Source organism: Pieris napi, chromosome 7 (assembly GCF_905475465.1).
Source record: "Pieris napi chromosome 7, ilPieNapi1.2, whole genome shotgun sequence".
Lineage (NCBI taxonomy): Eukaryota > Metazoa > Arthropoda > Insecta > Lepidoptera > Pieridae > Pieris > Pieris napi.
In genome coordinates, this window is record NC_062240.1 from 4,496,638 (window position 1) to 4,519,418 (window position 22,781).

A 22,781-nucleotide genomic window follows, 5' to 3' on the forward strand; every position below is an offset into this window, starting at 1 on the left:
TGAATTATCCCAAATTCTATTTTTACGCGTATATGAGAGGAATTCCTCATAAACATGCATTGAACTTCACCAAATAAACTTCTGTTGCTATAATTAGTATAAGTAATATAGATATTTGTGTAATATTATATTATTTAAAATAAAGCGTTTATACTTTTATAGACTTAGTGTGTTGTAATTTTGAATAAGGTTTCTAATAAATTTAATCTTGATACAGTATTTTTATTTGAATATTTCGAATTTAAAATAAACCCATTGGCCATGACGCCATTACTTTTTAAATGTATAGACTAGATGTTTTAATGTAAGAATACATTTTATTTTTACTTTAATTTTAATTTCTTCGATTTATTTCTTTTTGTTATTACTTAACGAAAATTCTTTGTGAATATGAGAGAAATTGTTCATGTACAAGTTGGTAGATGTGGTAACCAAATTGGTTCGAAGGTAAGAATTATTTATCAAGCCCCAAGTAGGAATAGGTTTATCATGTAACGTATACCTTCAGATTATAACAGAAATTACCAGCAAATAGATATATTTAATGTATCTAAAAAATGCTTAAGAAATTATAAAAGAACTCAAGTATCCTTTATTAGATAGAATGGCTTCGTTATTCCTCCTTTATACTAAATATGTTGTAATGAACTATGAATCTTAGAATTTATTATAAATACATATATTCTTTATATTTTTTTTTGTATTTGTATAGGTGTAACTGTGCTTTGTGTGTGTTTAAATGTGTAATCCGTTTTTGGCTTGTGTATAGTGTAATTTTTTGAATATAGTATAGTACTCGTAAGTAGCTGTAGGAATACCGCTAAGCAAATAAATAAATAAATGAAATTAACCGATTTTGATAAATATATATGTCCTTCCATTTTACAGTTTTGGGAGGTGATATCCGATGAGCACGGAATCGATCCAAATGGTTGCTACTCTGGAGATTCTGATCTTCAGTTGGAACGTATCAACGTGTATTACAACGAAGGTGCTGGTGGCAAATATGTGCCGAGAGCCGTTTTAGTTGATTTAGAACCTGGTACCATGGACTCCTTACGATCCGGCCCATACGGCCATATCTTTCGTCCTGATAATATTGTCTATGGCAGCACTGGTGCAGGCAATAACTATGCTAAGGGATACTTCACAGAAGGGGCAGATTTGCTCGATTCCGTCCTTGACGTTGTTAGAAAAGAAGCCGAAGGCTGCGACTGTTTACAAGGATTCCAAGTTGTCCATTCAATTGGAGGAGGCACTGGATCCGGATTAGGAACCTTAATACTGTCCCAATTGAGAGAGGAATACCCTGACAGGATTATTCTAACTTTCTCTGTTGTTCCTAGTCCTAAAGTTTCGGATACTGTTGTAGAGCCATACAATGCTACATTGGCATTGAATCAACTTATCGAAAATTCTGATGAATCCTTCTGTATTGATAATGAAGCTTTATACGATATTTGTTTTAGGACACTTCGGTTACAGACACCAACTTATGGCGACTTAAATCATTTAGTTTCAGCAACGATGTCCGGTGTTACGACTTGTTTACGATTTCCCGGACAGCTGAACGCTGATTTGCGGAAACTGGCAGTTAATATGGTTCCATTTCCGCGGTTACATTTCTTCATGCCCGGTTTTGCGCCGCTTACGTCTAGAGGAGTCCAAAAATATCGAGCACTCACCGTCCCAGAACTTACGCAGCAGATGTTTGATGCCAAAAATATGATGGCAGCATGTGATCCACGCCACGGGAGATATCTAACCGTAGCTGCGGTATTCAGAGGCAGAATGTCCATGAAAGAAGTTGATGAACAAATGCTGAATATTCAAAACAAGAATAAGGATTACTTTGTTGAATGGATACCTAGTAATGTTAAGACCGCTGTTTGCGATATACCTCCGAGAGGCCTTAAAATGTCTGCAACGTTCATAGGCAATACCACAGCTATTCAGGAATTATTCAAACGAATTGCTGAGCAGTTTACTTCTATGTTTCGAAGGAAAGCTTTTGTACACTGGTATACAGGTGAAGGTATGGATGAAGCCGATTTTACGGAAGCGGATAATAACCTGAGTGATTTGATATCCGAATACCAGCAGTATCAAGATGCCACCATTGAAGACCAAGAGTTTGAGGAAGAGGAAACAACAGTCCCTAATGATGGAAGTGACGTTTAAAATTTTCTTGTATTTACTTTATATTAAATAAATATTTATTCTTCTATTTATGGCTATTAATATCTATATGGCTTAAATGTATTTATAAGAAACTAGCTGACCGGACAAGCGTCGTTTTGCCATGTATATCATTTATAATAAGAAATAGGGGTTGATCGTAGAGGGGTGGAAATTAGGGGTTGTATGTATTTTGTAATGCTGTATCATAAAAACATAATTTTTTATCTAAAAATTAAAAAAATATAATTTAGGGGTGGACTACCCTTAATATTTAGGGGGGTGAAAAATAGATGTTGTCCGATTCCCAGACATACCCAATATGCACACAAAATTTCATGAGAATCGGTGGAGCCGTTTCGGAGGAATTTAACTACAAACACCGCGACACGAGAATTTTATATATTAGATGAAGGCATACTACTAAAATAAAGTTCCTAAGGATTTAATAATATTTCCTACACATAAAAGTAATGTTTTAAAACCGTTACACCAGTCACCAAATATACAACTGGTACTTTTTTTTTTCATTTGGACCTCTTCTTAACCTACCAATTCAAACGATGAAAAAATAAAATTTTAAATTAAGAATTTTTTCCATGTTCTTTTGACAAACGTAAAAATGATTCATTATTTTAGAAAATTTCTTAAGTGATGCACGTTTAATATAACGATTTTTTTATTCCTTTTCTATTTAATGATTATTTTAAAAGGCTAAATTTTTAACGATCTAGATTTTAGGCTCGAAATTTTACGTGTATCAAAAATGCGGGAAATCGTCCACATCCAAGCCGGGCAGTGTGGAAACCAGATTGGAGCTAAGGTAATAAATGTCGCCAACAACAATGCGGGCTGCCGTAAGACTATCGTAAATCTGATCTGACCTCAATATCTCTTTACAGTTCTGGGAGGTTATCTCGGATGAACATGGAATCGACCCAACCGGAGCTTACCAAGGCGACTCCGATCTACAGCTCGAGCGAATCAACGTGTACTATAATGAAGCCTCAGGTGGCAAATACGTGCCGCGGGCTGTGCTCGTCGATCTCGAACCCGGGACCATGGATTCCGTCCGTTCCGGACCCTTCGGGCAAATCTTCCGCCCAGACAACTTCGTGTTTGGACAGTCTGGCGCAGGCAATAATTGGGCCAAGGGACACTACACAGAAGGAGCAGAACTAGTCGACTCTGTACTGGATGTGGTACGGAAAGAAGCGGAAGGGTGTGATTGCTTACAAGGATTTCAATTAACTCATTCATTAGGTGGTGGCACTGGGTCTGGTATGGGAACATTACTAATATCTAAGATACGAGAAGAGTACCCTGATAGAATAATGAATACTTTTTCGGTGGTTCCGAGTCCGAAAGTATCTGATACCGTTGTTGAACCATACAATGCCACGCTATCTGTACATCAGCTAGTAGAAAACACAGATGAAACTTTCTGCATTGACAATGAAGCGTTGTACGATATTTGCTTCCGAACACTTAAGCTAACGACGCCAACATATGGCGACCTTAACCATTTGGTTTCAGCGACGATGTCTGGAGTGACTACGTGCTTAAGATTTCCTGGTCAGTTAAATGCAGATTTAAGAAAGCTGGCAGTTAATATGGTACCGTTTCCAAGATTGCACTTCTTTATGCCAGGCTTTGCGCCGTTAACGTCTCGTGGTAGCCAGCAGTATAGGGCTTTGTCTGTGCCAGAATTGACCCAGCAAATGTTTGACGCTAAAAATATGATGGCCGCTTGTGACCCAAGACACGGTCGGTATCTCACCGTCGCAGCTATCTTCCGCGGACGGATGTCTATGAAGGAAGTGGACGAACAAATGCTAAATATCCAAAATAAAAACAGCAGCTACTTTGTTGAATGGATCCCAAATAATGTCAAGACGGCCGTGTGTGATATACCACCTCGAGGATTAAAGATGTCTGCTACATTTATAGGAAACACGACAGCAATTCAAGAGTTGTTTAAAAGAATATCGGAGCAATTTACAGCAATGTTTAGAAGAAAAGCTTTCTTACATTGGTACACTGGTGAAGGAATGGATGAAATGGAGTTTACAGAAGCAGAAAGTAACATGAATGATTTGGTTTCTGAATATCAGCAGTACCAGGACGCCACGGCTGACGACGAAGGAGAGTTTGACGAAGAAGTTGAAGAATAGCTGCTGTATTGTCCATTGTTTGTGCATGTCTTTGGTGTATACTGTCATAAGTGTAATATTGAATGTAATCAAATAAATATTTAAAAATACTAAAATGTTTCTTTTTAAGGGTCCGTTCACACAGACCGGCTCGGAAAGGAGAGCAGATTTTTATCACGTTGGAAACAGTGTTTTGAGTGATTGTAGTAAAGTTTATTTTTGCATTTGCACCTTTTTTGTCATTAAAAATGCCTGAACGCGCTTCGTGTGAAGTAATAAAAGGAGCCGACCGGCTCCGCTTGCGTGCTCTTTCTCGCTCGCGCAGCCGAGTTAGTAATAGTTAGTAATAGTTGGCGGCTCCGCTCCGGCCAATTCCAAGCGTATACGACCCGGTCTGTGTGAAAAGAAAAAAGCAGGCCGATGCTCTCCGAGCCGGTCTGTGTGAACGGACCCTAAATTACATGTGCCTAACAAACTTCATAATTAAAAATGAATGTAATTCAAATCAATACATCTGTAAAGCCGGCTACAGACTCACGAGGCGCCCTGTCGATGCCCCGAATGTTGAGCGGTAGCTATGAGCCATCCACTCGCTTTTTTAGTTGCTTGCTATATTTTGAAGATGGACGACGATTATTATGCATCAATTGTATATAGTATAATTGACCTATTTTATTGATAATTTATTTGACAGAAAATAAAATGGCAGAGTGACAGCACACTTGTTTTTTTATTTGCTGAGTCTTCCAAAGAGTAAGTTTAATTATGGCTGGCTTTGGCTTTAATAGATTCATCCCCTCCAAGTGGCTGGTATTTGCGGTTGGCAGGCATGTCGGTTGGTGGAGGGGTGGTCGACATGGTGACTTGGCTTGGCAGGATGTGACTAGCGACGTCACATCCGTTACAAAGTAAAAATATAATTGAAGCTTTTTAAACTTAACCTTAGATAAATTGCTCATTAATGAAAATCCCAAATAATATAAGTTTTTTTTATTATTTCCAAATAAGGACATACACAATAGAAAAACAACAAACGTCATTCTTCTAACCCCTCCCCTTCTGCTTCTTCATCAAACTCCCCTTCATCATCCGCAGTCGCGTCCTGGTACTGCTGGTATTCTGATATTAAGTCGTTCATATTGCTCTCGGCTTCTGTAAACTCCAACTCATCCATACCTTCCCCAGTGTACCAATGCAGGAATGCTTTTCGTCTGAACATCGCCACAAACTGCTCGGCGACCCTCTTGAATATACTTTGAATAGCTGTAGTGTTTCCTATAAACGTGGAAGACATCTTTAAGCCTCTAGGTGGAATATCGCATACTGCAATCTTGCAATTATTTGGTATCCACTCCACAAAGTACGTGCTGTTTTTATTCTGAATATTCACTAACTGTTCGTCAACCTCCTTCATAGACATTCTGCCTCTGAATATGGTTGCAACTGTTAAATATCTCCCGTGTCGAGGATCGCACGCAACCATCATGTTCTTGGCGTCAAACATTTGTAGCGTTAATTCGGGAACTGTTAATGCTCTGTATTGCTGCCCTCCTCTAGAGGTAAGGGGCGCAAATCCAGGCGTATAGAAATGAAGGCGAGGGAATGGTACCATATTGACTGCGAGCTTTCTTAGGTCCGCATTTAATTGTCCGGGAAATCTTAAGCATGTTGTGATACCAGACATTGTTGCACAAATTAAATGGTTTAAATCGCCATACGTAGGTGTCGTGAGTTTAAGAGTTCTAAAGCAGATGTCATATAACGCCTCGTTGTCCAGACAGAACGTGTGGTCTGTGTTTTCTACGAGCTGGTTCACAGCAAGCGTTGTGTTATAGGGTTCTACTACACAATCGGAGACTCGTGCACTTGGAAAAACTGAGAAAGAGAGGATTATTCTGTCTGGATATTCTTCCCTTATTCTGTTGATAAGCAGGGTTCCCATCCCTGCTCCGGTTCCGCCTCCAAGAGAATGCTCCATTTGAAAGCCTTGGAGACAGTCGCATCCTTCAGCTTCGCGTCTGACAACGTCTAATGCAGATTCTAAGATTTCAACGCCTTCCGTATAGTGTCCTCTGGCCCAGTTGTTAGCGCCGCCTCCTTGCCCATATACGAAGTTGTCAGGTCGGTAGAGGCAGCCGAATGGTCCAGACCGCACGGCGTCCATAGTCGCCGGCTTGAGATCAATGAGTACTGTTCTGGGCACATATTTACCGCCAGAAGCTTCATTGTAGTAGACATTTATCCTTTCCAGCTGAAGATCCGAGTCGCCATGGTAGCAACCGCTGGGGTCAATCCCATGTTCGTCAGAAATCACCTCCCAGAACTGAAACATGCATAATTATAGGTATTAAGCACAAAATAAGAAAGCTACTTACGAATGCACATTGAATTTAATTATCCCAACCTTTCCTCCAATCTGATTTCCGCACGAACCGACTTGAAGATTAATGATCTCCCTCATCTTGTTAATTTATCGAAGTTTAGATCCAGTTACTTGTAAATTTCTCAGAAAAGGTTATCAAAATATTTTTACGAAGTTGAAGCTTAACATTAGCTTAAAAACTAATAAAAAAAATATAAAAAAGTCAAGAGAATATTCACACAGTGCGCATCTTACGTCGGATTTCTGAGAAATGAATTGGTTTACAAAAAATGTCATAATGTAATATTTGAATTTAAAATTTAGAACGTTTCATATTCTTCTATCATGTTTTTTTGTATACAATAACTATAAAAAGGTTGATATTATTTAAAATTTTATTAAAATATTGTTACAAAAGCTTTTACGATCAAAGCTGAGATTTATTGAACTGTATTACAATTTTATGTGCTTATTTAATTAAGTTTATAAATATATTACAATTGCATTCCAAAGCAACGCCATCTTTGTGATTTGTTAAGACACTAAAAGTCCGTGCAACTCCTGTTAGAATTTCATGAAAACATTGATCTCGGCGTCCTGAAACAGATGTCACTACTGATTCTTTGCTTGTTTTGTTTTCAGCATCTATTATCACAGTGGTCATGGCGCTCGCTCGAAATGTCAGCGAGGTAGCGTTTCATTTAAACAATGTGAATTATTAGTATATTTTGAATGATGTAGCCGTGTTTAGTGCTGTGCGCGGCGAGAGCGCCCAAAGCGCGATGTCCGTGGATGAGGCAAATGCGAGCGGAGATATAAAATCTTCCTTCGAAGATAGCACGGACAGTGAAAATGAAACAGAGACGAAACCTTTGTTACGGAGGATATCAACCAGCAAATGTGTTGGTAGGCTGGTGAGTGGATTTTAGCATTGTTTTGATTCAGGCCGCTAAAGTATGGGCGTGCCATCTGTCAGCGCGGGGTACGGGGCGAGGGGCTCACCATGTGCCCGGACGGACCTGCGTTTATTAGCGTTTGTTTACTCAGAATAGGCTTTGGTCTTAAATAAATATAACACAAACTATGCTATTTGCAAACTATCACATTCCATTCAAAAGAACGATTTGAATGCGCTTTCCTATTTGTTTGGGAAAGATAAACATAATCATCGATAATGCTAATTACTAATTAACCGCTTTCATTTAGTACATACTAATAAAATATTCATAGCGTGCTAACAATGCAGTAGTGTGTTTAATAATAAAATATCAGCAAAACATCATGTGTAGAATAATAAAATATTTTGAAATTTCTTCGTACGTATCTATATTTATAAAATACGACTCCATATTTTTAATAAATTTAACACTATCAAAGATTTGTATGACACGAACTACTACTAAATACTGTTGTATATACAAGGAGAGTAGGTGAACGACCTCGTGATTTGCTTGTATTTCAGTCAAGAGGATGCACTTTACATGAAACTAAATTATGACGATCTGTATACAAGATTCCATTATTTTTTTATTCTTTTAATTTGATGTCAGATATAAATTTCCAGACATAATAACAAAACGCACGTCATTACGTTCATCTATATCCCTTACTGCCGTGTCCAAACACGTCAAGTAAATTACTAATAGTTAATTTATCATAATTATAGTTGGTGCGCAAACAAAAATTGAATGTCGTTTTAATTAAGATCTCGACTGAACTTATCACTGAATCTTATTTACATTTACATCTATGGTTAGCTTCTTTTAATCTTCATCAAATAGCTTATGTAACCTTTCTCATAATAAACGACTAAGTAGTAACTTTTAGGTTTTTTTTCTTATTCCATAAATTATAGACAGTCAAATGTAGACAATATTCGTTGGTTCATGTATATACCGCGGCATGATCGGAATAGTTATGTAAATAGTGTTTTGGGTTTAACTCCAGATAAAATAGTTATGGTTGTGGATCGAAAAGCATATGTCTAAATTATAGAAAAAACATAAATAAAAAGACGCAAATGTTTGTGCGTGTTACTTATGTGATTTTAAAAGGACTAATCTAAATCATGGTATTATTATCAAGTTAATAAATTACATTAACAAACGTATTATGAGCTTATGTGACGAAGTGCCATTAAGCTAACAGCGTGGATTTAACGCACATTTAATAAGTAAAAGCTTTACAGAGTAATTGCTTTGACCCGAGTATTTAATGTTTTATCGTGAATATTTTATAATGTCATACTGTTAACCTTGCTTGCGGCTGTTCGAAATAACCCGGTAAATCTACATTCTAGTGAGAATTTAAATTTATATTTATTACGAATTCGCTGAAAATGTCTTAAACTAAAGAAACAATCAATAGTCAATACATATATATTATATTTTTATTTACATCGGAAGAATAAAACTAGAGATAATTTAAGGTTTTGAAATATCATGTAATTTTGTCTGTGAAATATTGTCAAAGCAGCACAAATTTCAGCACATACCGAGTTTAGTATGGAAAATTTCAGAGTGGAATATGATAGGTTACATCCTATTACTATATAATTTAACTTATTTTTAATTGTAAGGAAATTATTTAAAGAAACCAAATTTATATATTTTTCAATAAGTGCCACTTGAAGTTCTAATTAACTCTTAACCGTGAGAACGTTGTATGTAGTACCAAAAACATTTTACGAAAAGTATAGTAGTGCAACAGAGTCCCTTAAATATAAAAAAGAATAATGACTTTAGTACTTATCGGTTCTATCTAGTGTTGCCCAAAATCGGTCTTGGTCTTGCAGTCTTGGTCTTGTTCTTGCGTTTTTGCAAGACCAAGACCAATACCAAGACCGCCTTATTATAGCAAGACCAATACCAAGACTGAACCCTGCAAGACTTGAGCAAGACAATACTTAAGCCTGCAAGACTCTTGCGTCTTGCAGTTAAGACAAACTGAGATTTGGGCGTTATTAAGTAGGTATTTGGTTTCAATCCCGATTTTGAGAAACGTTCCCCAGTATCAAAACCGTAGGTATCACAAATCATAACACTAAACTAAGGGCTGCAGTTGTATTTGTAATTGGCAACGTGCCGCTCGTCTGAAAGCACCCTGAAACGTATTGTATTGATTACGTAGGTAAGTACTTATTATATTTCAACAATTTATTAAGTAGGTAGCGTGTTAATACTCACAAATCTGTTCCCTAATAACTTTCTAGCAAAGTTCATACCTTGTAGGTATCTACCTATAATAATATGTTATGCTTGTTAATGTCTAATGTGCAGATCTAACGTTAGTACTCGTAGGTTGGTATGTGCTTAAAATTATAGTTAACAAAATTATATAAACATCATGTAGGTGTGAAACTTATGTTTCAAAGTTTATATTATTCTTCTATTTAGCAAAATTTAAAACTAACAGCGAGTCGAGTAGGTCTAGTAACAGTTTCTACGGCAGCCAATACTATGGTACAGACGCCAGCACATCAAGCTACTACAATCTATCAAATTTCTTCAACAGATTTTCAAGTTTATCGCTAAAGAATTAAGGTTCAAAGTTGATTGGGGAAATGTGACGTTCTGCGAATAAACTGTTGGTCGGTTGGTGTATTAAATACCTACTTATTTGATAATTTACCGACAAAGACGCGGTTTGCAACAAGTGTAACACAGCATTTGACACTGAGTGCCGCATTCGCCGACAAAGAGTACGGACAGAGGCACACAAATTTTTACCTATTTTGGTAGGGTTGGTATAGGAGTATAAAATTAAATGACCTTGAAGATGTCCCAGCAGTAGGTAGGTATAAATTGAATGCTCTGAGTTTTTTTTATTTAAATACATTCTCACACTGGCTTGAATTCGAACACTACAGCGTTAAAAGCTGTCGGGCGAGATTATAATTAATAACTAAGTAGGTATTGCATCTATTGAATTGCGAATATTTTGATTTCGAAATAATCATTGTTAATATCGGTAAATGATAGATAGTGAGTGATACCTAGGTACTAAAATGTGAGCAGCAAGATTGAAAAGTGTATATGCCATATCAGTGCTTTCAATAAGTTTATTTTAAAAAAGCTCTCTAGTAAGATTTAGAGTTTACCATTCAATTACACACAACATATTATTGAAAAACAAAAATTATGAAAAGATATTTAGACTGAGTACTTAGGGTCGATTCGACCAAACAAGAGTAAATCTTAATCTTAGAATAAATCGTCAGTTAATCGAGAGTAAATAAATTTTACGTTTTACCAACTACAAATTCTAAGAATAGTGGGCTTATTCGGGAATTGCAACTATACCGCCGTTTCGCACGGAATAACAGCTATTCCTAGAATAATTTAATGGCGTCAGTCAGTCCAATCAGCTGATTTCTGTCATTTCACCAATATTTATTCTGTGTTTTAATTTCAAGTCAACGCAACGCACTAAATTAATAGTCTGGCATTGTATAATGAAACGTTTAAACAATTTATTATTTATTTATTTATTTTTAGATTTTTTATTTTCTATAATATTAGAATGAAATTCAACTAGGCTCAACAGAAGTTCCTTTTTAGACGAAAGCCTCAAACAAACAAGAAATAAAAACTTTTTGTTGTCGTTTGACCTGTTAAAAGCTACTTTTTCACACTATAATACGGCAAAATCGAGTTGACATGATGTATGCTCTTACACTGTCCCGTTGTAGAACAACATTTATTTGTCGAGTTTTATTTTCGTTCACCATTTTCTTGCTATTCGCGTATTGTTATTCCTAGCGCAATTATACTATCGATTACGTGGACAAACGACTATGGATTTACTCGAGATTAAAATCATGGAATAGATTATTCTTGGTATAGTTACTCGTGTATAAATTGAAGTTTGGTCGAATCGACCCTTAGGAAATTAGTAGAAAAAATATTCTATCGTGGATACCTAGTTATTAAAAAGGGGATAAACGTTGTGTTTACTTAATTTTATTTTTCTGTGCTAATGCCAACATTGACAACCCCACCAAAATAGGTAAAAATTTAGTCCGCTTCTAGACTTTGTGTTGCCGCCGTCGCTTTCATGTCAAAGGTCGCCGCCACTGCCCATGTTCTAAAGAATAAAATAAGTTTCCGGGTGCTCAGAACGGACGCAAATAGATTATGTTGTCCTCGCAAGGAAGAATGTAGTCGTAAGGATAGGTAGATTTTATAAAAATTGTTGTAAGTAATAAAAATATACCTAGTTTATATTATTACTAGCTGGCCTGGCGAACATCGTACCGCCTAACAGTCGATTTTTTATTTGTTTAAAATACTTATTCTGCTATTCGGGACACAGGTCTAGCTAGTAAGATAAAAAAAGACAACAAATACATTATATTGTCAAAAAATAAAAATTTACCTTCCCGGAACCCCTCCACTAACACTTGAACTTTATGCTATGGTATTAAAGTTCAAATTCACTTTTAAGTATTATTACGAATATTTTGTATGGGAATATAGAAAAGTGTTGTTTTTAGACTGATTCACTCAATTTTATTTTAATTTTTCTCCGTAAGAACCATCTTCGTACTTCAAAGTATATTATTAAAAAAAATCAGACAAATCGGTCAAACCGTTTTCATGTTATGTCGTGACAACGGAAAACGGGTTTCATTTATATATATATAGATTACCTATTATACCTTTTTAAAGGACATTGCACTGCAAAATTGGAAGTGGGTGATTTTAACAAACTTGAAACGTGGAAAAGCTCCAAATATGAGCGACGTCATATTGCTTTACGCATTTTGTTTTAAAATCATCGAGAATTGCAGTGTCGGTTTATCAACTTCTATCGTACCTACTCTAGTAGCGACTATTGTCTTCAGCGATGATTTACTAAATAAATAAAAATAATCGTCGTGTAGGTACGACGTTTATTTTTCTAAGGAATACAATTTTGTTGTAGTAGGTACCTACATCGTTTCTTACTTACACATACTTTAACGACAGTACCTACGTAGCAAAGCGCGCCAGTCACGAGTACGACAAATTGCCTAAAAAATGTACCTACGCACACTGTAATGAAATCTGCTAATCTCAACACAATGCCTGTAGCCTGCCTGCTATTATTGGTTGATGAACATTGTACATTGGTGAATGCTCCAGGATAGCCCGCAAGCCCCCACAAATAGCAATAGGCAAATAGGTATTTGCAAGTCTTGCGAGACTTGCAAGACTCTTGCTGCAAGATCAAGACCAAGACCAAGACTGAGAGCGCAATACCAATACCAAGACCGAGACCAGGTGGATTGACGCAAGACAATACCAAGACTGGCCTAAGTCTCGTCTTGGTCTTGCATTTGGGCAACACTAGTTCTATCACAGTAACCAAAAATCCAAAACGATTTATCAATAGCAAAAAAACGGTTAAACTTTCTGATGTTCTTCTTGTCTAATATATAAAATTCTTGTGTCACAATTTTCGTTCCCAAACTCCTCCGAAACGGCTCAACCGATTCTTATAATTTTTTTTATGCATATTTAGTAGGTCAGAGAATCGGCTACTATCTATCTTTCAAACCTCTAAGTGATAAGGAGTGTCCGATTTTTTTTTAATTTTTTAGAAATTTTTGTTGTTTTTGTTTTTTTATGATACAGCATACAAAAATACGTATGTATGTAGTTATTAATGTAACCACTAATTTTACCCCTCCACGATCAACCCCTATTCTTTATTACATATTGTACATAGTTATTTTTATTGAAGTAAAAAAATGTTTCCTAGAAATAATATACACGGCAAAGCAACGTTTGCCGGGTCAGCTAGTGTCATATAAAATGTAATTTTTTAAACATCATTTTAGAGTTAAGACAGTTAAGTCAGTCTTAAGTTAAAGACACTTTTAAACCAACATTTCTCATTCGTCAAAAAGTAACTTATGCATATTGTTGTTAAGAAAGAATTTGTTTCGATGCAGAATTACGTCAGATATAACTTATTAACTAATTGTAGAAAGATATATTTTCTTCATTTAATGAAATAGTAAAAGGGACTAGAGTTAAGCTCAGGGTATATCTTTGGTATACTTTATTACACATATAGTTCCAGAATTGCAATATGCATTGGCTTAAGGCAGACATTGCTGTTCTTTTTATATTTATCACGCTAAGCTTTAGCCTTCTGTAGCGGCTTTATCGATTTATGTATATGTTAACGTAAAATTGTAAACGCCGTTAGATTGTAATCTATCTCGCGAGATTATAAACTGTCGAAAGATTGTGAACCTCAGCTTACTGCTTACAATTTAACATATTATTATTCGGTAGATTGTACTACACTAACTTAGTTATCATTCAAACTTCTTTGGTCAATTACAGATTAATTTTCTCGGGATTGAAACACACTATCTCTGGGTCTAATCACACGCTTTATTAAAATACTAAAACTGTTGCAGGTTATATCAGTTTAATTATTTTATTTCGTTCATTAGTGAATATTTTTCATAGCTAAATAATAAACGGCACAAATATAAGAGTCTTTCCTCCAACTTCGATTTTGTTCCCTTTGGAGTAAAGACTCTTGGGCCGTGGGTTCAAGTGCACAGGCACTTATTAAAGAATTAAGTTGGCGCCTACTAGATAGTACAGCTGACCCCAGAGCTGGCACTTTCCTGGCTCAACGAATAAGTATCGCAATACAGCGAGGAAATGCTGCCAGCGTTAAAGGTGCCACAGGGACTATTATTACTATTATTACTTTGTAGGTTAAGAAAGTTGTATATACTGTATACTTTATCGTAAATAAAACTCTCTTTCATAGCTTAAGCCTTGACCTCAGATATTTATATCAGACCAGGCATACAATGCAGGTCTTATCAAAACATCTGAGTTCAGATAACGCGAACAGATTTCATTCATTTGTCTCAGTTTTGTATTTCTCTTCCATTATACAGTTGGGTTCTAAGAAAATGTTTTATTCTTTAGAAGATGAAAAGACTGCCATTTTAAGGGTGAGTGATTGCTGTGAATGATGACTGCAAAATATTGAAAAGTTCGAATGGTTTCGTAACACTCTCAATTTTTTTGGAACAAATTCATTATGATGATTTCTGAATAGTGTTAGCAAGTTATTTTTTTAGGATACCATTTATCTTGGCGATTATAAACTTCCATACAATCTATCCATCCCTTTTATTTGCGATAAGTAAACGTCTGTCCTTTCCCAAGATCAATTCTATCCCAATGTCAACATTGGTTTTGTGATTTAGGCATGAAAGTGTAGCAGACGGACCTTCGCATATTTTTGTTTTTAAATTTCTTTATTTTTCAAAATCTATATATATAAAAGAAAGTTGTGTTTGTTACAACACTTATAACTCGAGAACGGCTGGACCGATTGCCATGGTTTTTGATTTGTTGGATTTGTTTCCGTCCTGAATAGCAGAATAAGCAATAAAATATCGGATAAGTTATCGAATAACGATAAATTAATTAATTAATTTTACGAATGCAAAAACCATATGGTGCCATCTGTTGACAAAACTACGCATCATTTTACGTCGAATTCGTGTCAGTTCAAGAAATTCCGATCTTGAGGTGAATGAGGAGATGCATAACCATGCTTTGATCCTGATCAAAAGATGTTGGATATCAGAAAGTGCTTAACATGCAGTATCGCCATATTGACGCTAGAGAGAAGATGCCTAATGTGTAAAACTGCCATTCTTCTTTCGCAATGGCAAGCAATAAAACATTTCTGTATTTGCAAAAAAGTTGTATTAATATAATACTTAACATAACATGAAATCGTAAAATAAGTTAAATTAAAGTAACAACGATATTATAAGGTTGTAGGGCGGAACGAAGTTAGCCAGGTCAGCTAGTAATATAATATAATCACAATATGTTACATTAGAAAACCGTGGTTTATATGAATGTAACCATAGCGGTCTTGTTTAGGACCGCGACAAATGCACATAAAAGTAGTTAGGAGGAGATATAATATTAGGTGAAGTACACATTTTTGTAATTGTTTTATTTTAGATTTCTGCGATCGCACCAAAAGAAACATGTAGCTATGATATGAGCAAATAGAGAATCCATTGCCCCTAAATATTACCCCGCAAGAATCAGAATTGATAATTTTGCACTAATTTCTCTTATAAAAGGACGTATATTAGGACAATAACTGCCCTGCGATTCTGTAACTCACTTCACGAACTCACACAGCGGTTTTCGCATCGGCGGTCGCTCTCAAATCAGTCGTGAAGCATTCATTTTATGATTTGGCATTCTGATAAACAATAAACTACAAGCTCCCACCTTTTCAGAATGCCAAATCATAAAATGACTGCTTCACGACTGATTTGAGAGCGACCGCCGATGCGAAAACCGCTGTGTGAGTTCGTGAAGTGAGTTACAGAATCGCAGGGCTGTACTTTAAAAGGTGTATTATAATTATAGTCTATGTCCAATATACAACATATTTTAAGATTGTGGCCGTAATCAAGCAATGTTCGCCTAGTGGCTTCAGCGTGCTACTCTCATCCCTGATATCTTCGATCCCCGGCTGTGCACCAATGAACTTTCTGTCTGAGCGCATCTAACACTCACTCTTACATGTCTCTAATACAGAAATACGACATATGTCAGGCAGAAAGCTATTTACTAGTCTATGAAATAAAAATGATTAAAGAAACGGACGCAATCTACGCAAGAGCCATATACTCGTAGGGCTGTAGGGATTATTTATTATTGACCGTTATTAAGTTAGAACGCCAAACGCGGTTAAAAGTTGCTGTTGTGATCATAATTTTGCTTTTAACTTGGTTAAATTTGTTTTCGTAAAAAAGGCCGGCAACGCACTCGCGAGCCCTATGGCATTGAGAGTGTCCATGGGCGGCGGTATAATTTACCATAAGGTGAGCCTCTTGCCTGTTTGCCCCTCTGTTCTATATAAAAAATTCCAAACGTGATATCAATCTAGCTAATTGTTGCACCTGAAATGAGTCACGAGCGATGGCATCAACCAATTAGCCTATGAAAATTGGATATTAATTGGTATTTCACTTTTATCAGTTTTCCTCGTCGAGTATTTCGTTACGGTGAAACATTTTTTAATTTGTAGGGCAATATCGATTAATTTAAGAATCATTTTGATAGAAGTAAATGTAAATACACTTTAGTAGGTATAGAGCGAATTTTTTTCGAACAAACGTCACACAATAAAAATATGTTATAGAAAGAATACGAGTATACAGGTGTGAAAATGACATAAGAACTTAATAAGGCGCAGCGCTAATTTCCACACAATAAGCCCACATTTAGCTATTAGTCTTTGATATCTATCTATCCATAATTAGGCTTTTCTTAACAATAAAACATTACTAATTTTAAAAATAAGTAAACAGTTTTGAATAGATTTCAAACGCTAAATTTACTTCAAACAATATCACACGAATATTTAACCGATCCGTTCTGAAACCCGCTTCAATTTACTGCCGCGCTCGGATGTCCGGTGACTGTCAGCTGTCAATCTCGTTCCCAGATCATTCATTCTTCTATTCATTCATACGTGATAGCTGAGTGGGCATGAATGAGTGACGTTCTATAGGCAATAGTGCTGCTTCAGGATTTTGCTTTTGTTCTCAAGTTGACGCACGTATGGTTATATAAAGGAAACGTAACAAATAATAAGTTCGAACGCTTTGTCAACAAAAATAACTTAACTGTTCTTATTATTATGACATTATGATAATTAATATGACATATGCATGCTTATATATGGCTGATTGTGCGTTTTTTTATTGTTAATCAATCAGAATGTACCACTTTCTTTGCAAAAAAGCGATTAATTTTTCTACTTAATTACAGACTCGCAGCCGCTTTGTGGCGACTTCATTCTAAGCTGTTCCTATTCTACTATATATTCAATTTAATATTAAATTAATATATTCAACTGCCTTATACTTTTATAATGGATCTTGCGCGGTGCGTGGTGCCATAAGCGGCTCGCGAGATGGCGGTGTAGGAGTATGAGTATGGGCCACATTCATTTTAAATTAGAGGGAAAGGATAATACCTCAAAGAATAAAGATCATTCTATAGTCCCTTTGATAGGAAAAATTTATAAGTAATATAAGAAATAATATTTATTAAATATAAGATATTTACGGATTCCTTCTTATAATTATCGAGAAATTTTCGCAAGCGAACTTGTGAAATGCTTTGAAAGTTTCTGAAGGTGAACCAATTAAGCAACAAATTAAGATTGTTTTGTTTTGTTAGTGTTTGGCCTATATTTATTTGTATATATTGTAAGGGCTGTCTATTAATAGTACTTAGGTGAAAAGTGAGAGGTAAACTTCGTCCTTTCTAGCTTACAAATTTAACTACCAAAAAAATGTGTTACAGAAAAATGTTACTAAAGAATCGTTTGATTATATTACAGTACCGTACAAAGAGATTCTATCAAAGATTAACTATATCAGAACAGCTATAATATAGGTTTAACCTATACATATATGAGGTGAAATCTATACACAATGATTTTTTTAAAAATACGGAAATATTACAATTTCCTATTTTTTATGTAATAGGAGGCAAACGGGCTGGAAGCTCATCTGATGTTAAGTGATGTGCCCATAGACACATTGCCAGAAGGTTGGCAAGTGCGTTGCCGGCCTTATAAGAATTGGTACGCTTTTTCTTGAAGAACCCTAAGTCTAATTGGTTCGGAAATAAAAATAATGTTTAAAGAACTTTATTTTCTCATCACAATTTTTTTTTATTTACATGAGAAATTTAATATTATTATATACGATATAAAAATAACTCAAAGAAACGAAACAAAACTACATACTTTGTCCAGGTTGATTATAATTGAATAGGTAATTGTTACAACCGAGAGTAGAACTGGTTATATCCCGAATATTACCTACCTATAATGGCAAAAATCAACACCGTAATCTTCAAAAAAAATACATTGCATGACATTAAAATTCGGGATCGCAATGTTGCGTCGCAATTTAGAAGTGGGTCACCCGAGTTTGTTCCGCACTTCACGAAATGGGACGCGACACTCAGCTAATTGGTTTAACCGTGGCTCACCTGAGACAAGGATTTTGAGTCTTTTTGTTACACCCTGAAATAAAGGTTTTATAAAGCTCTTTACAGGTGCGATAATTTCATGAATTAGTTATTACTTATGAATAATAAACATCATTTTTACGGCCCATCTGTGGCTTAGTTATCTTAAAGTTTATCTTAGAGTTTCTGGGTAGTATTTCAATTGTATAATTGCTTAGAGCCCGGATAGTACAGAAAACAGATCACCACTCACACAAATATGACTTCCCCGTGCGGCACTGACGAAAGGCGAAGAAAACATCAAAAAGTGTACATTAAAAAGTATTATTTTATATTGCTCGCGAGTTAAGAAGTTTAATACATAGTACGATACTAATAATAAAACAATTTTTTACCGGATTGAAGTTATGTATTTACAATTATTTTTCATAATTTTAGATTTAACCGACGTTTCGTGTGCTTTACAGCGTGCGTGGTCACGTTGACTGAAGACAAAAGGTGTTGAATGTCAAAAAGTATAGTCGTAGTGAGTACGATACTAACTACAGCTGTAATGTATCTTCTTGACAAAGAGTGCTGAAAGATGATTCGCCAAATTTGGGTTTCGTAAGAGTTTTTCAGGTCATTCATCGTCCCTAAACTGGCTGTGTCATCTATCAGGCCCACCGGAGCGAATCGCTAAATCAAATATTCCGCGTATGTTGGCACTTGGCCAGCACGTACAACGAGCATGATATTAGGTCACAGAATATAGATTTAACAGTAGCTCAAAAGAATAAGAAAAGAATCTGGAATGGCTTCGTCATGTAAGCTCTCGTTAGTTTTTCTGAAAGCTTTTCGCTACTACGATAATTTTTATATTATAACGGATTTCCTGATTTATTGCGGTTCTCCACTTGGGAAGGGGTCGTAACAATTATCCCTTACCCGATTATTAAGCAATTACGTCTATGTACTAATGTATGACTAAGGTATAAAATATATTTAAAAATATTATATTTTTCTAATATGTATAGAAATATGAGTACATTTACAAGCTTGAGTCACAAAGTGCTGCCTGTCCTAGTCCTACACAATACAGCTGAAGATATAAATAACTTTGAACAAGCTATGGGAATAAAAGTAATGGAGATAAATTTGAAGGAAATAATATTCAATATTAGGTTAAGAGGCAACTTTCTGGAATTAGCTGTAAAGGTCATACAAAAAGTTGTTAAAATAAATAGGCTACCATAGGTACCATTTACGTAAGTTAATTAATACCTCCGACGACAACATAGTCGGAGAATTATTGGAAAATATTTTTAAAAAAAAGCTTGAGTCACTTCATTATGAACATTAGTATTACTATTAAGCATGTAATCTGTGACTGGGTCGTTGATCTTTATGTTTCGTTTTATTGGGACGTATACAACGACGGCAGTAAATAAATTAGTTTATTATTGTTCTCTAGTAGGTGTTTAAGCAGGTGAATGATTAAATGCTAGTAACTAGCTGGCCAGTTCCAGCTTTATTGCTTTCTATAGAAATAATGGTTTTTGGGGGTACTTTCTACTTTTCGTAGGAAAAACCAACCACCGCATACAATGACGTTACAAGATACAACTTTTATATTATTTTTAGTACAATAAAATGGGGACACAATTATTTTTATACATATATTTTGATGCCCAGAACTTCACCTGTTTGAAAATAAGTTTCTCTAATCTTTCTTAATAACTCTTTCTTTGAAATTTATGAAACGCTTTCAAATGGCTTATAAAATAGCTTTTCCGGCCTCGATTAGCTGGACAATTGTTTCATAATATACTTTCTATAGCCTAATGCATGAAGGATAATTTAAGATTCTAATGATGATAGAATTTTTCAAATATTTCCTCTATAATGTTACATCTTAGTATATATAAATTACGTGTCACGTTGTTTTTCCGCTATGTACTCCTAAACTACCGAACCGATATTAATCAAATTTGCACACCGTGTGTAGTTTGATCTAACTTAAAAGATAGGCTAGCTTACATCTCAATTTCTACCCGCTATATTATTGTATTGCAAAATATTTATTTATTATTTGATAGTCACAATTCTAACAGATGACACTGTGTTGAAAGTACCAACGTTTCACATAAGCTACAATTTATTGGCATAACCACCAAAAAAGCATGGTGGATTGGTGTTCTCCTACCGTTTATCTTGAATAGTTTACTACTATGTAATATAACAAAAATCTTAGCCACAGCAACGCTTGGCCGGTCTGCTAATATATGTATAATGTATATATAATATAACCTAAACATAACAATCAAATCTGTGCACTTGAACCCCACGGTCCAAGAGTCTACTACAAAGGGAACAAAATGGAAGTTGGAGGAGGCTTTTTTGCTTGTCCGAAGGAGTTGCGACGGGGCTAACGTGTCCCGCTAAATTAGCATTTATTATATAAATTATAACTATATGCTATAAAGCCATATAAATATTTCATACAGCCATAGAGGAAATTAATAATGGTTTGATTTACATTATGAGTAACAGTCAAACAAATATTTAATTGGTTCGTTATTTATATTTTCACATTGAACAATTACAGAATGCCAAATAATGATTTTCATCGTGCACGAATGCCTCCAGTTAACGAATAATATAAGGTTTCCCGTTAGCAAAATGTTATATTGAATATTTTCAATATTAAATTAAGTAATCAGTTTCTTAAATTCGGGATATATTTTAATTTGACGGCAGTGTTAAGGGAACCAAAGAATGTGTAGTATAATTGTAAGACAAGTGAAATGGTTATAATGAATCTACTTATAATTATCGCTAAGTTTTACACGTAAACATATTCAAATACAAAGACATAAATACTTATTAGTTATTACATAATAAAATATTTTGTATGTGATAGAGCGACATAGGTTATATTTAAAAGGTCTACTTTGTATTCGTATATTCTACACATGTAACAAAGCCCGTTAATTTGTAGCCCGATATCAATTATAATGATGAGACAAAAACATATGAGATATATAGAATGTTAGTGACCATGATACGAGTCAAAAAAAAGTCAAAATCATTATTTATATAGGTACCACAATGTACACTTATGAACATCAAAAAAAATACATATTAAATGCTTCCAATTTTACATTTACAGCCAGTTCTCAAGGGCGTAGAACGGAAGAGAAGAACAGACAATAAACTCTCCGTCACTCATTAATCGCCAAGTTTTTTTGTTTTACACAATGTTTGTAAGGTGCTGCAACCATTACACCATGTTGTTAATAATCATAATAAAGTAAATAAGAAACAAAGGCATTGTAAATAGGATCACGCACTTATTCTCGTGGGAACAACACGCAACAAGTACCGTTCTTAAATTAACATATATTATTTCTCACTTTAAGTACAAATAAATTATTTTCTAAAGAATGTATTAACCTTTGTATAATACCGCAAACGAACCAACCAATTTGTTATTCTGATGCTAATTAAGAATTTGGGAACATCCCCGTGTCAAATTAATGATTAAACGGCAAAGTCGGCAGAGTCGTGATGAGAAAACATGATTAAAAACGTTTATTTACGAAGCCCATTATGAAAACAAATACGTAGCCATTTGATAGGTAGATCTTGTATCAAGAGATTTTTATTTAATTAAATTTTCGTATCCTCGACATTAAAAAAGTATTTTAATAACGCTGTTCTCTTTAAAATAAAAGTTTTCTTCTTTGAAACACGGTTAATATATAGATTAATGTAGATGATATTCGTTTATACTAATTGTCATACGTAATGAGAGAAAAGATATATTCCTTTGATATTTCGATATTTTTTACTTTAATAAATTCAGTAGCTTCTAACTGTACGGCTGTGAAGCTTGGACAAAAAAAGAAGATACATCCGGTGCTCAGAAGCCTTTGAGATGTCCTTTCATTGCTTGTCGTATAATTTGGTGTACGACAAAGCAGTTAGTTTCTGCGTAAAAAAGTATTCCTCCCTCATTCAATCTCACAAAGGAGATTTAAACATCTTAATTTTTTCCAG

General features: G+C 35.1%; 4 protein-coding genes across 6 annotated transcripts in view; 3 read left to right on the forward strand and 1 right to left on the reverse strand.

Moving 5' to 3' along the window:
- The first annotated feature begins 246 nt into the window (after window positions 1-246).
- LOC125051415 (tubulin beta chain-like) lies at window positions 247-2,227 on the forward strand. Its single transcript, XM_047651710.1, has 2 exons — window positions 247-447; window positions 889-2,227. Exons 1-2 carry the CDS (start codon window positions 391-393, stop codon window positions 2,179-2,181), a joined length of 1,350 nt encoding a protein of 449 aa, XP_047507666.1. The 5' UTR covers window positions 247-390; the 3' UTR covers window positions 2,182-2,227.
- Window positions 2,228-2,808: 581 nt separating this feature from the next.
- On the forward strand, window positions 2,809-4,441 carry LOC125051417 (tubulin beta-4B chain). The gene is made up of 2 exons (XM_047651712.1): window positions 2,809-3,001; window positions 3,081-4,441. The coding sequence occupies exons 1-2, from the start codon at window positions 2,945-2,947 to the stop codon at window positions 4,350-4,352; spliced, it is 1,329 nt and encodes a 442-aa protein (XP_047507668.1). The 5' UTR covers window positions 2,809-2,944; the 3' UTR covers window positions 4,353-4,441.
- An 864-nt stretch (window positions 4,442-5,305) lies between these two features.
- Window positions 5,306-6,959, reverse strand: LOC125051416 (tubulin beta-4B chain-like). The gene is made up of 2 exons (XM_047651711.1): window positions 6,736-6,959; window positions 5,306-6,654 (listed from the first exon to the last, which is right to left on the reverse strand). Exons 1-2 carry the CDS (start codon window positions 6,790-6,792, stop codon window positions 5,368-5,370), a joined length of 1,344 nt encoding a protein of 447 aa, XP_047507667.1. The 5' UTR covers window positions 6,793-6,959; the 3' UTR covers window positions 5,306-5,367.
- A 381-nt stretch (window positions 6,960-7,340) lies between these two features.
- LOC125051406 (diacylglycerol kinase eta) overlaps window positions 7,341-22,781 on the forward strand; it is a 105,479-nt gene continuing 90,038 nt past the window's right edge. For all 3 annotated transcript variants that reach the window (XM_047651694.1, XM_047651695.1, XM_047651696.1), the window contains exon 1: window positions 7,341-7,607. In XM_047651694.1, the coding sequence (XP_047507650.1) occupies window positions 7,476-7,607 (132 nt within the window). In that variant the 5' untranslated portion in view covers window positions 7,341-7,475. The remainder of the gene's footprint in view (window positions 7,608-22,781) is intronic.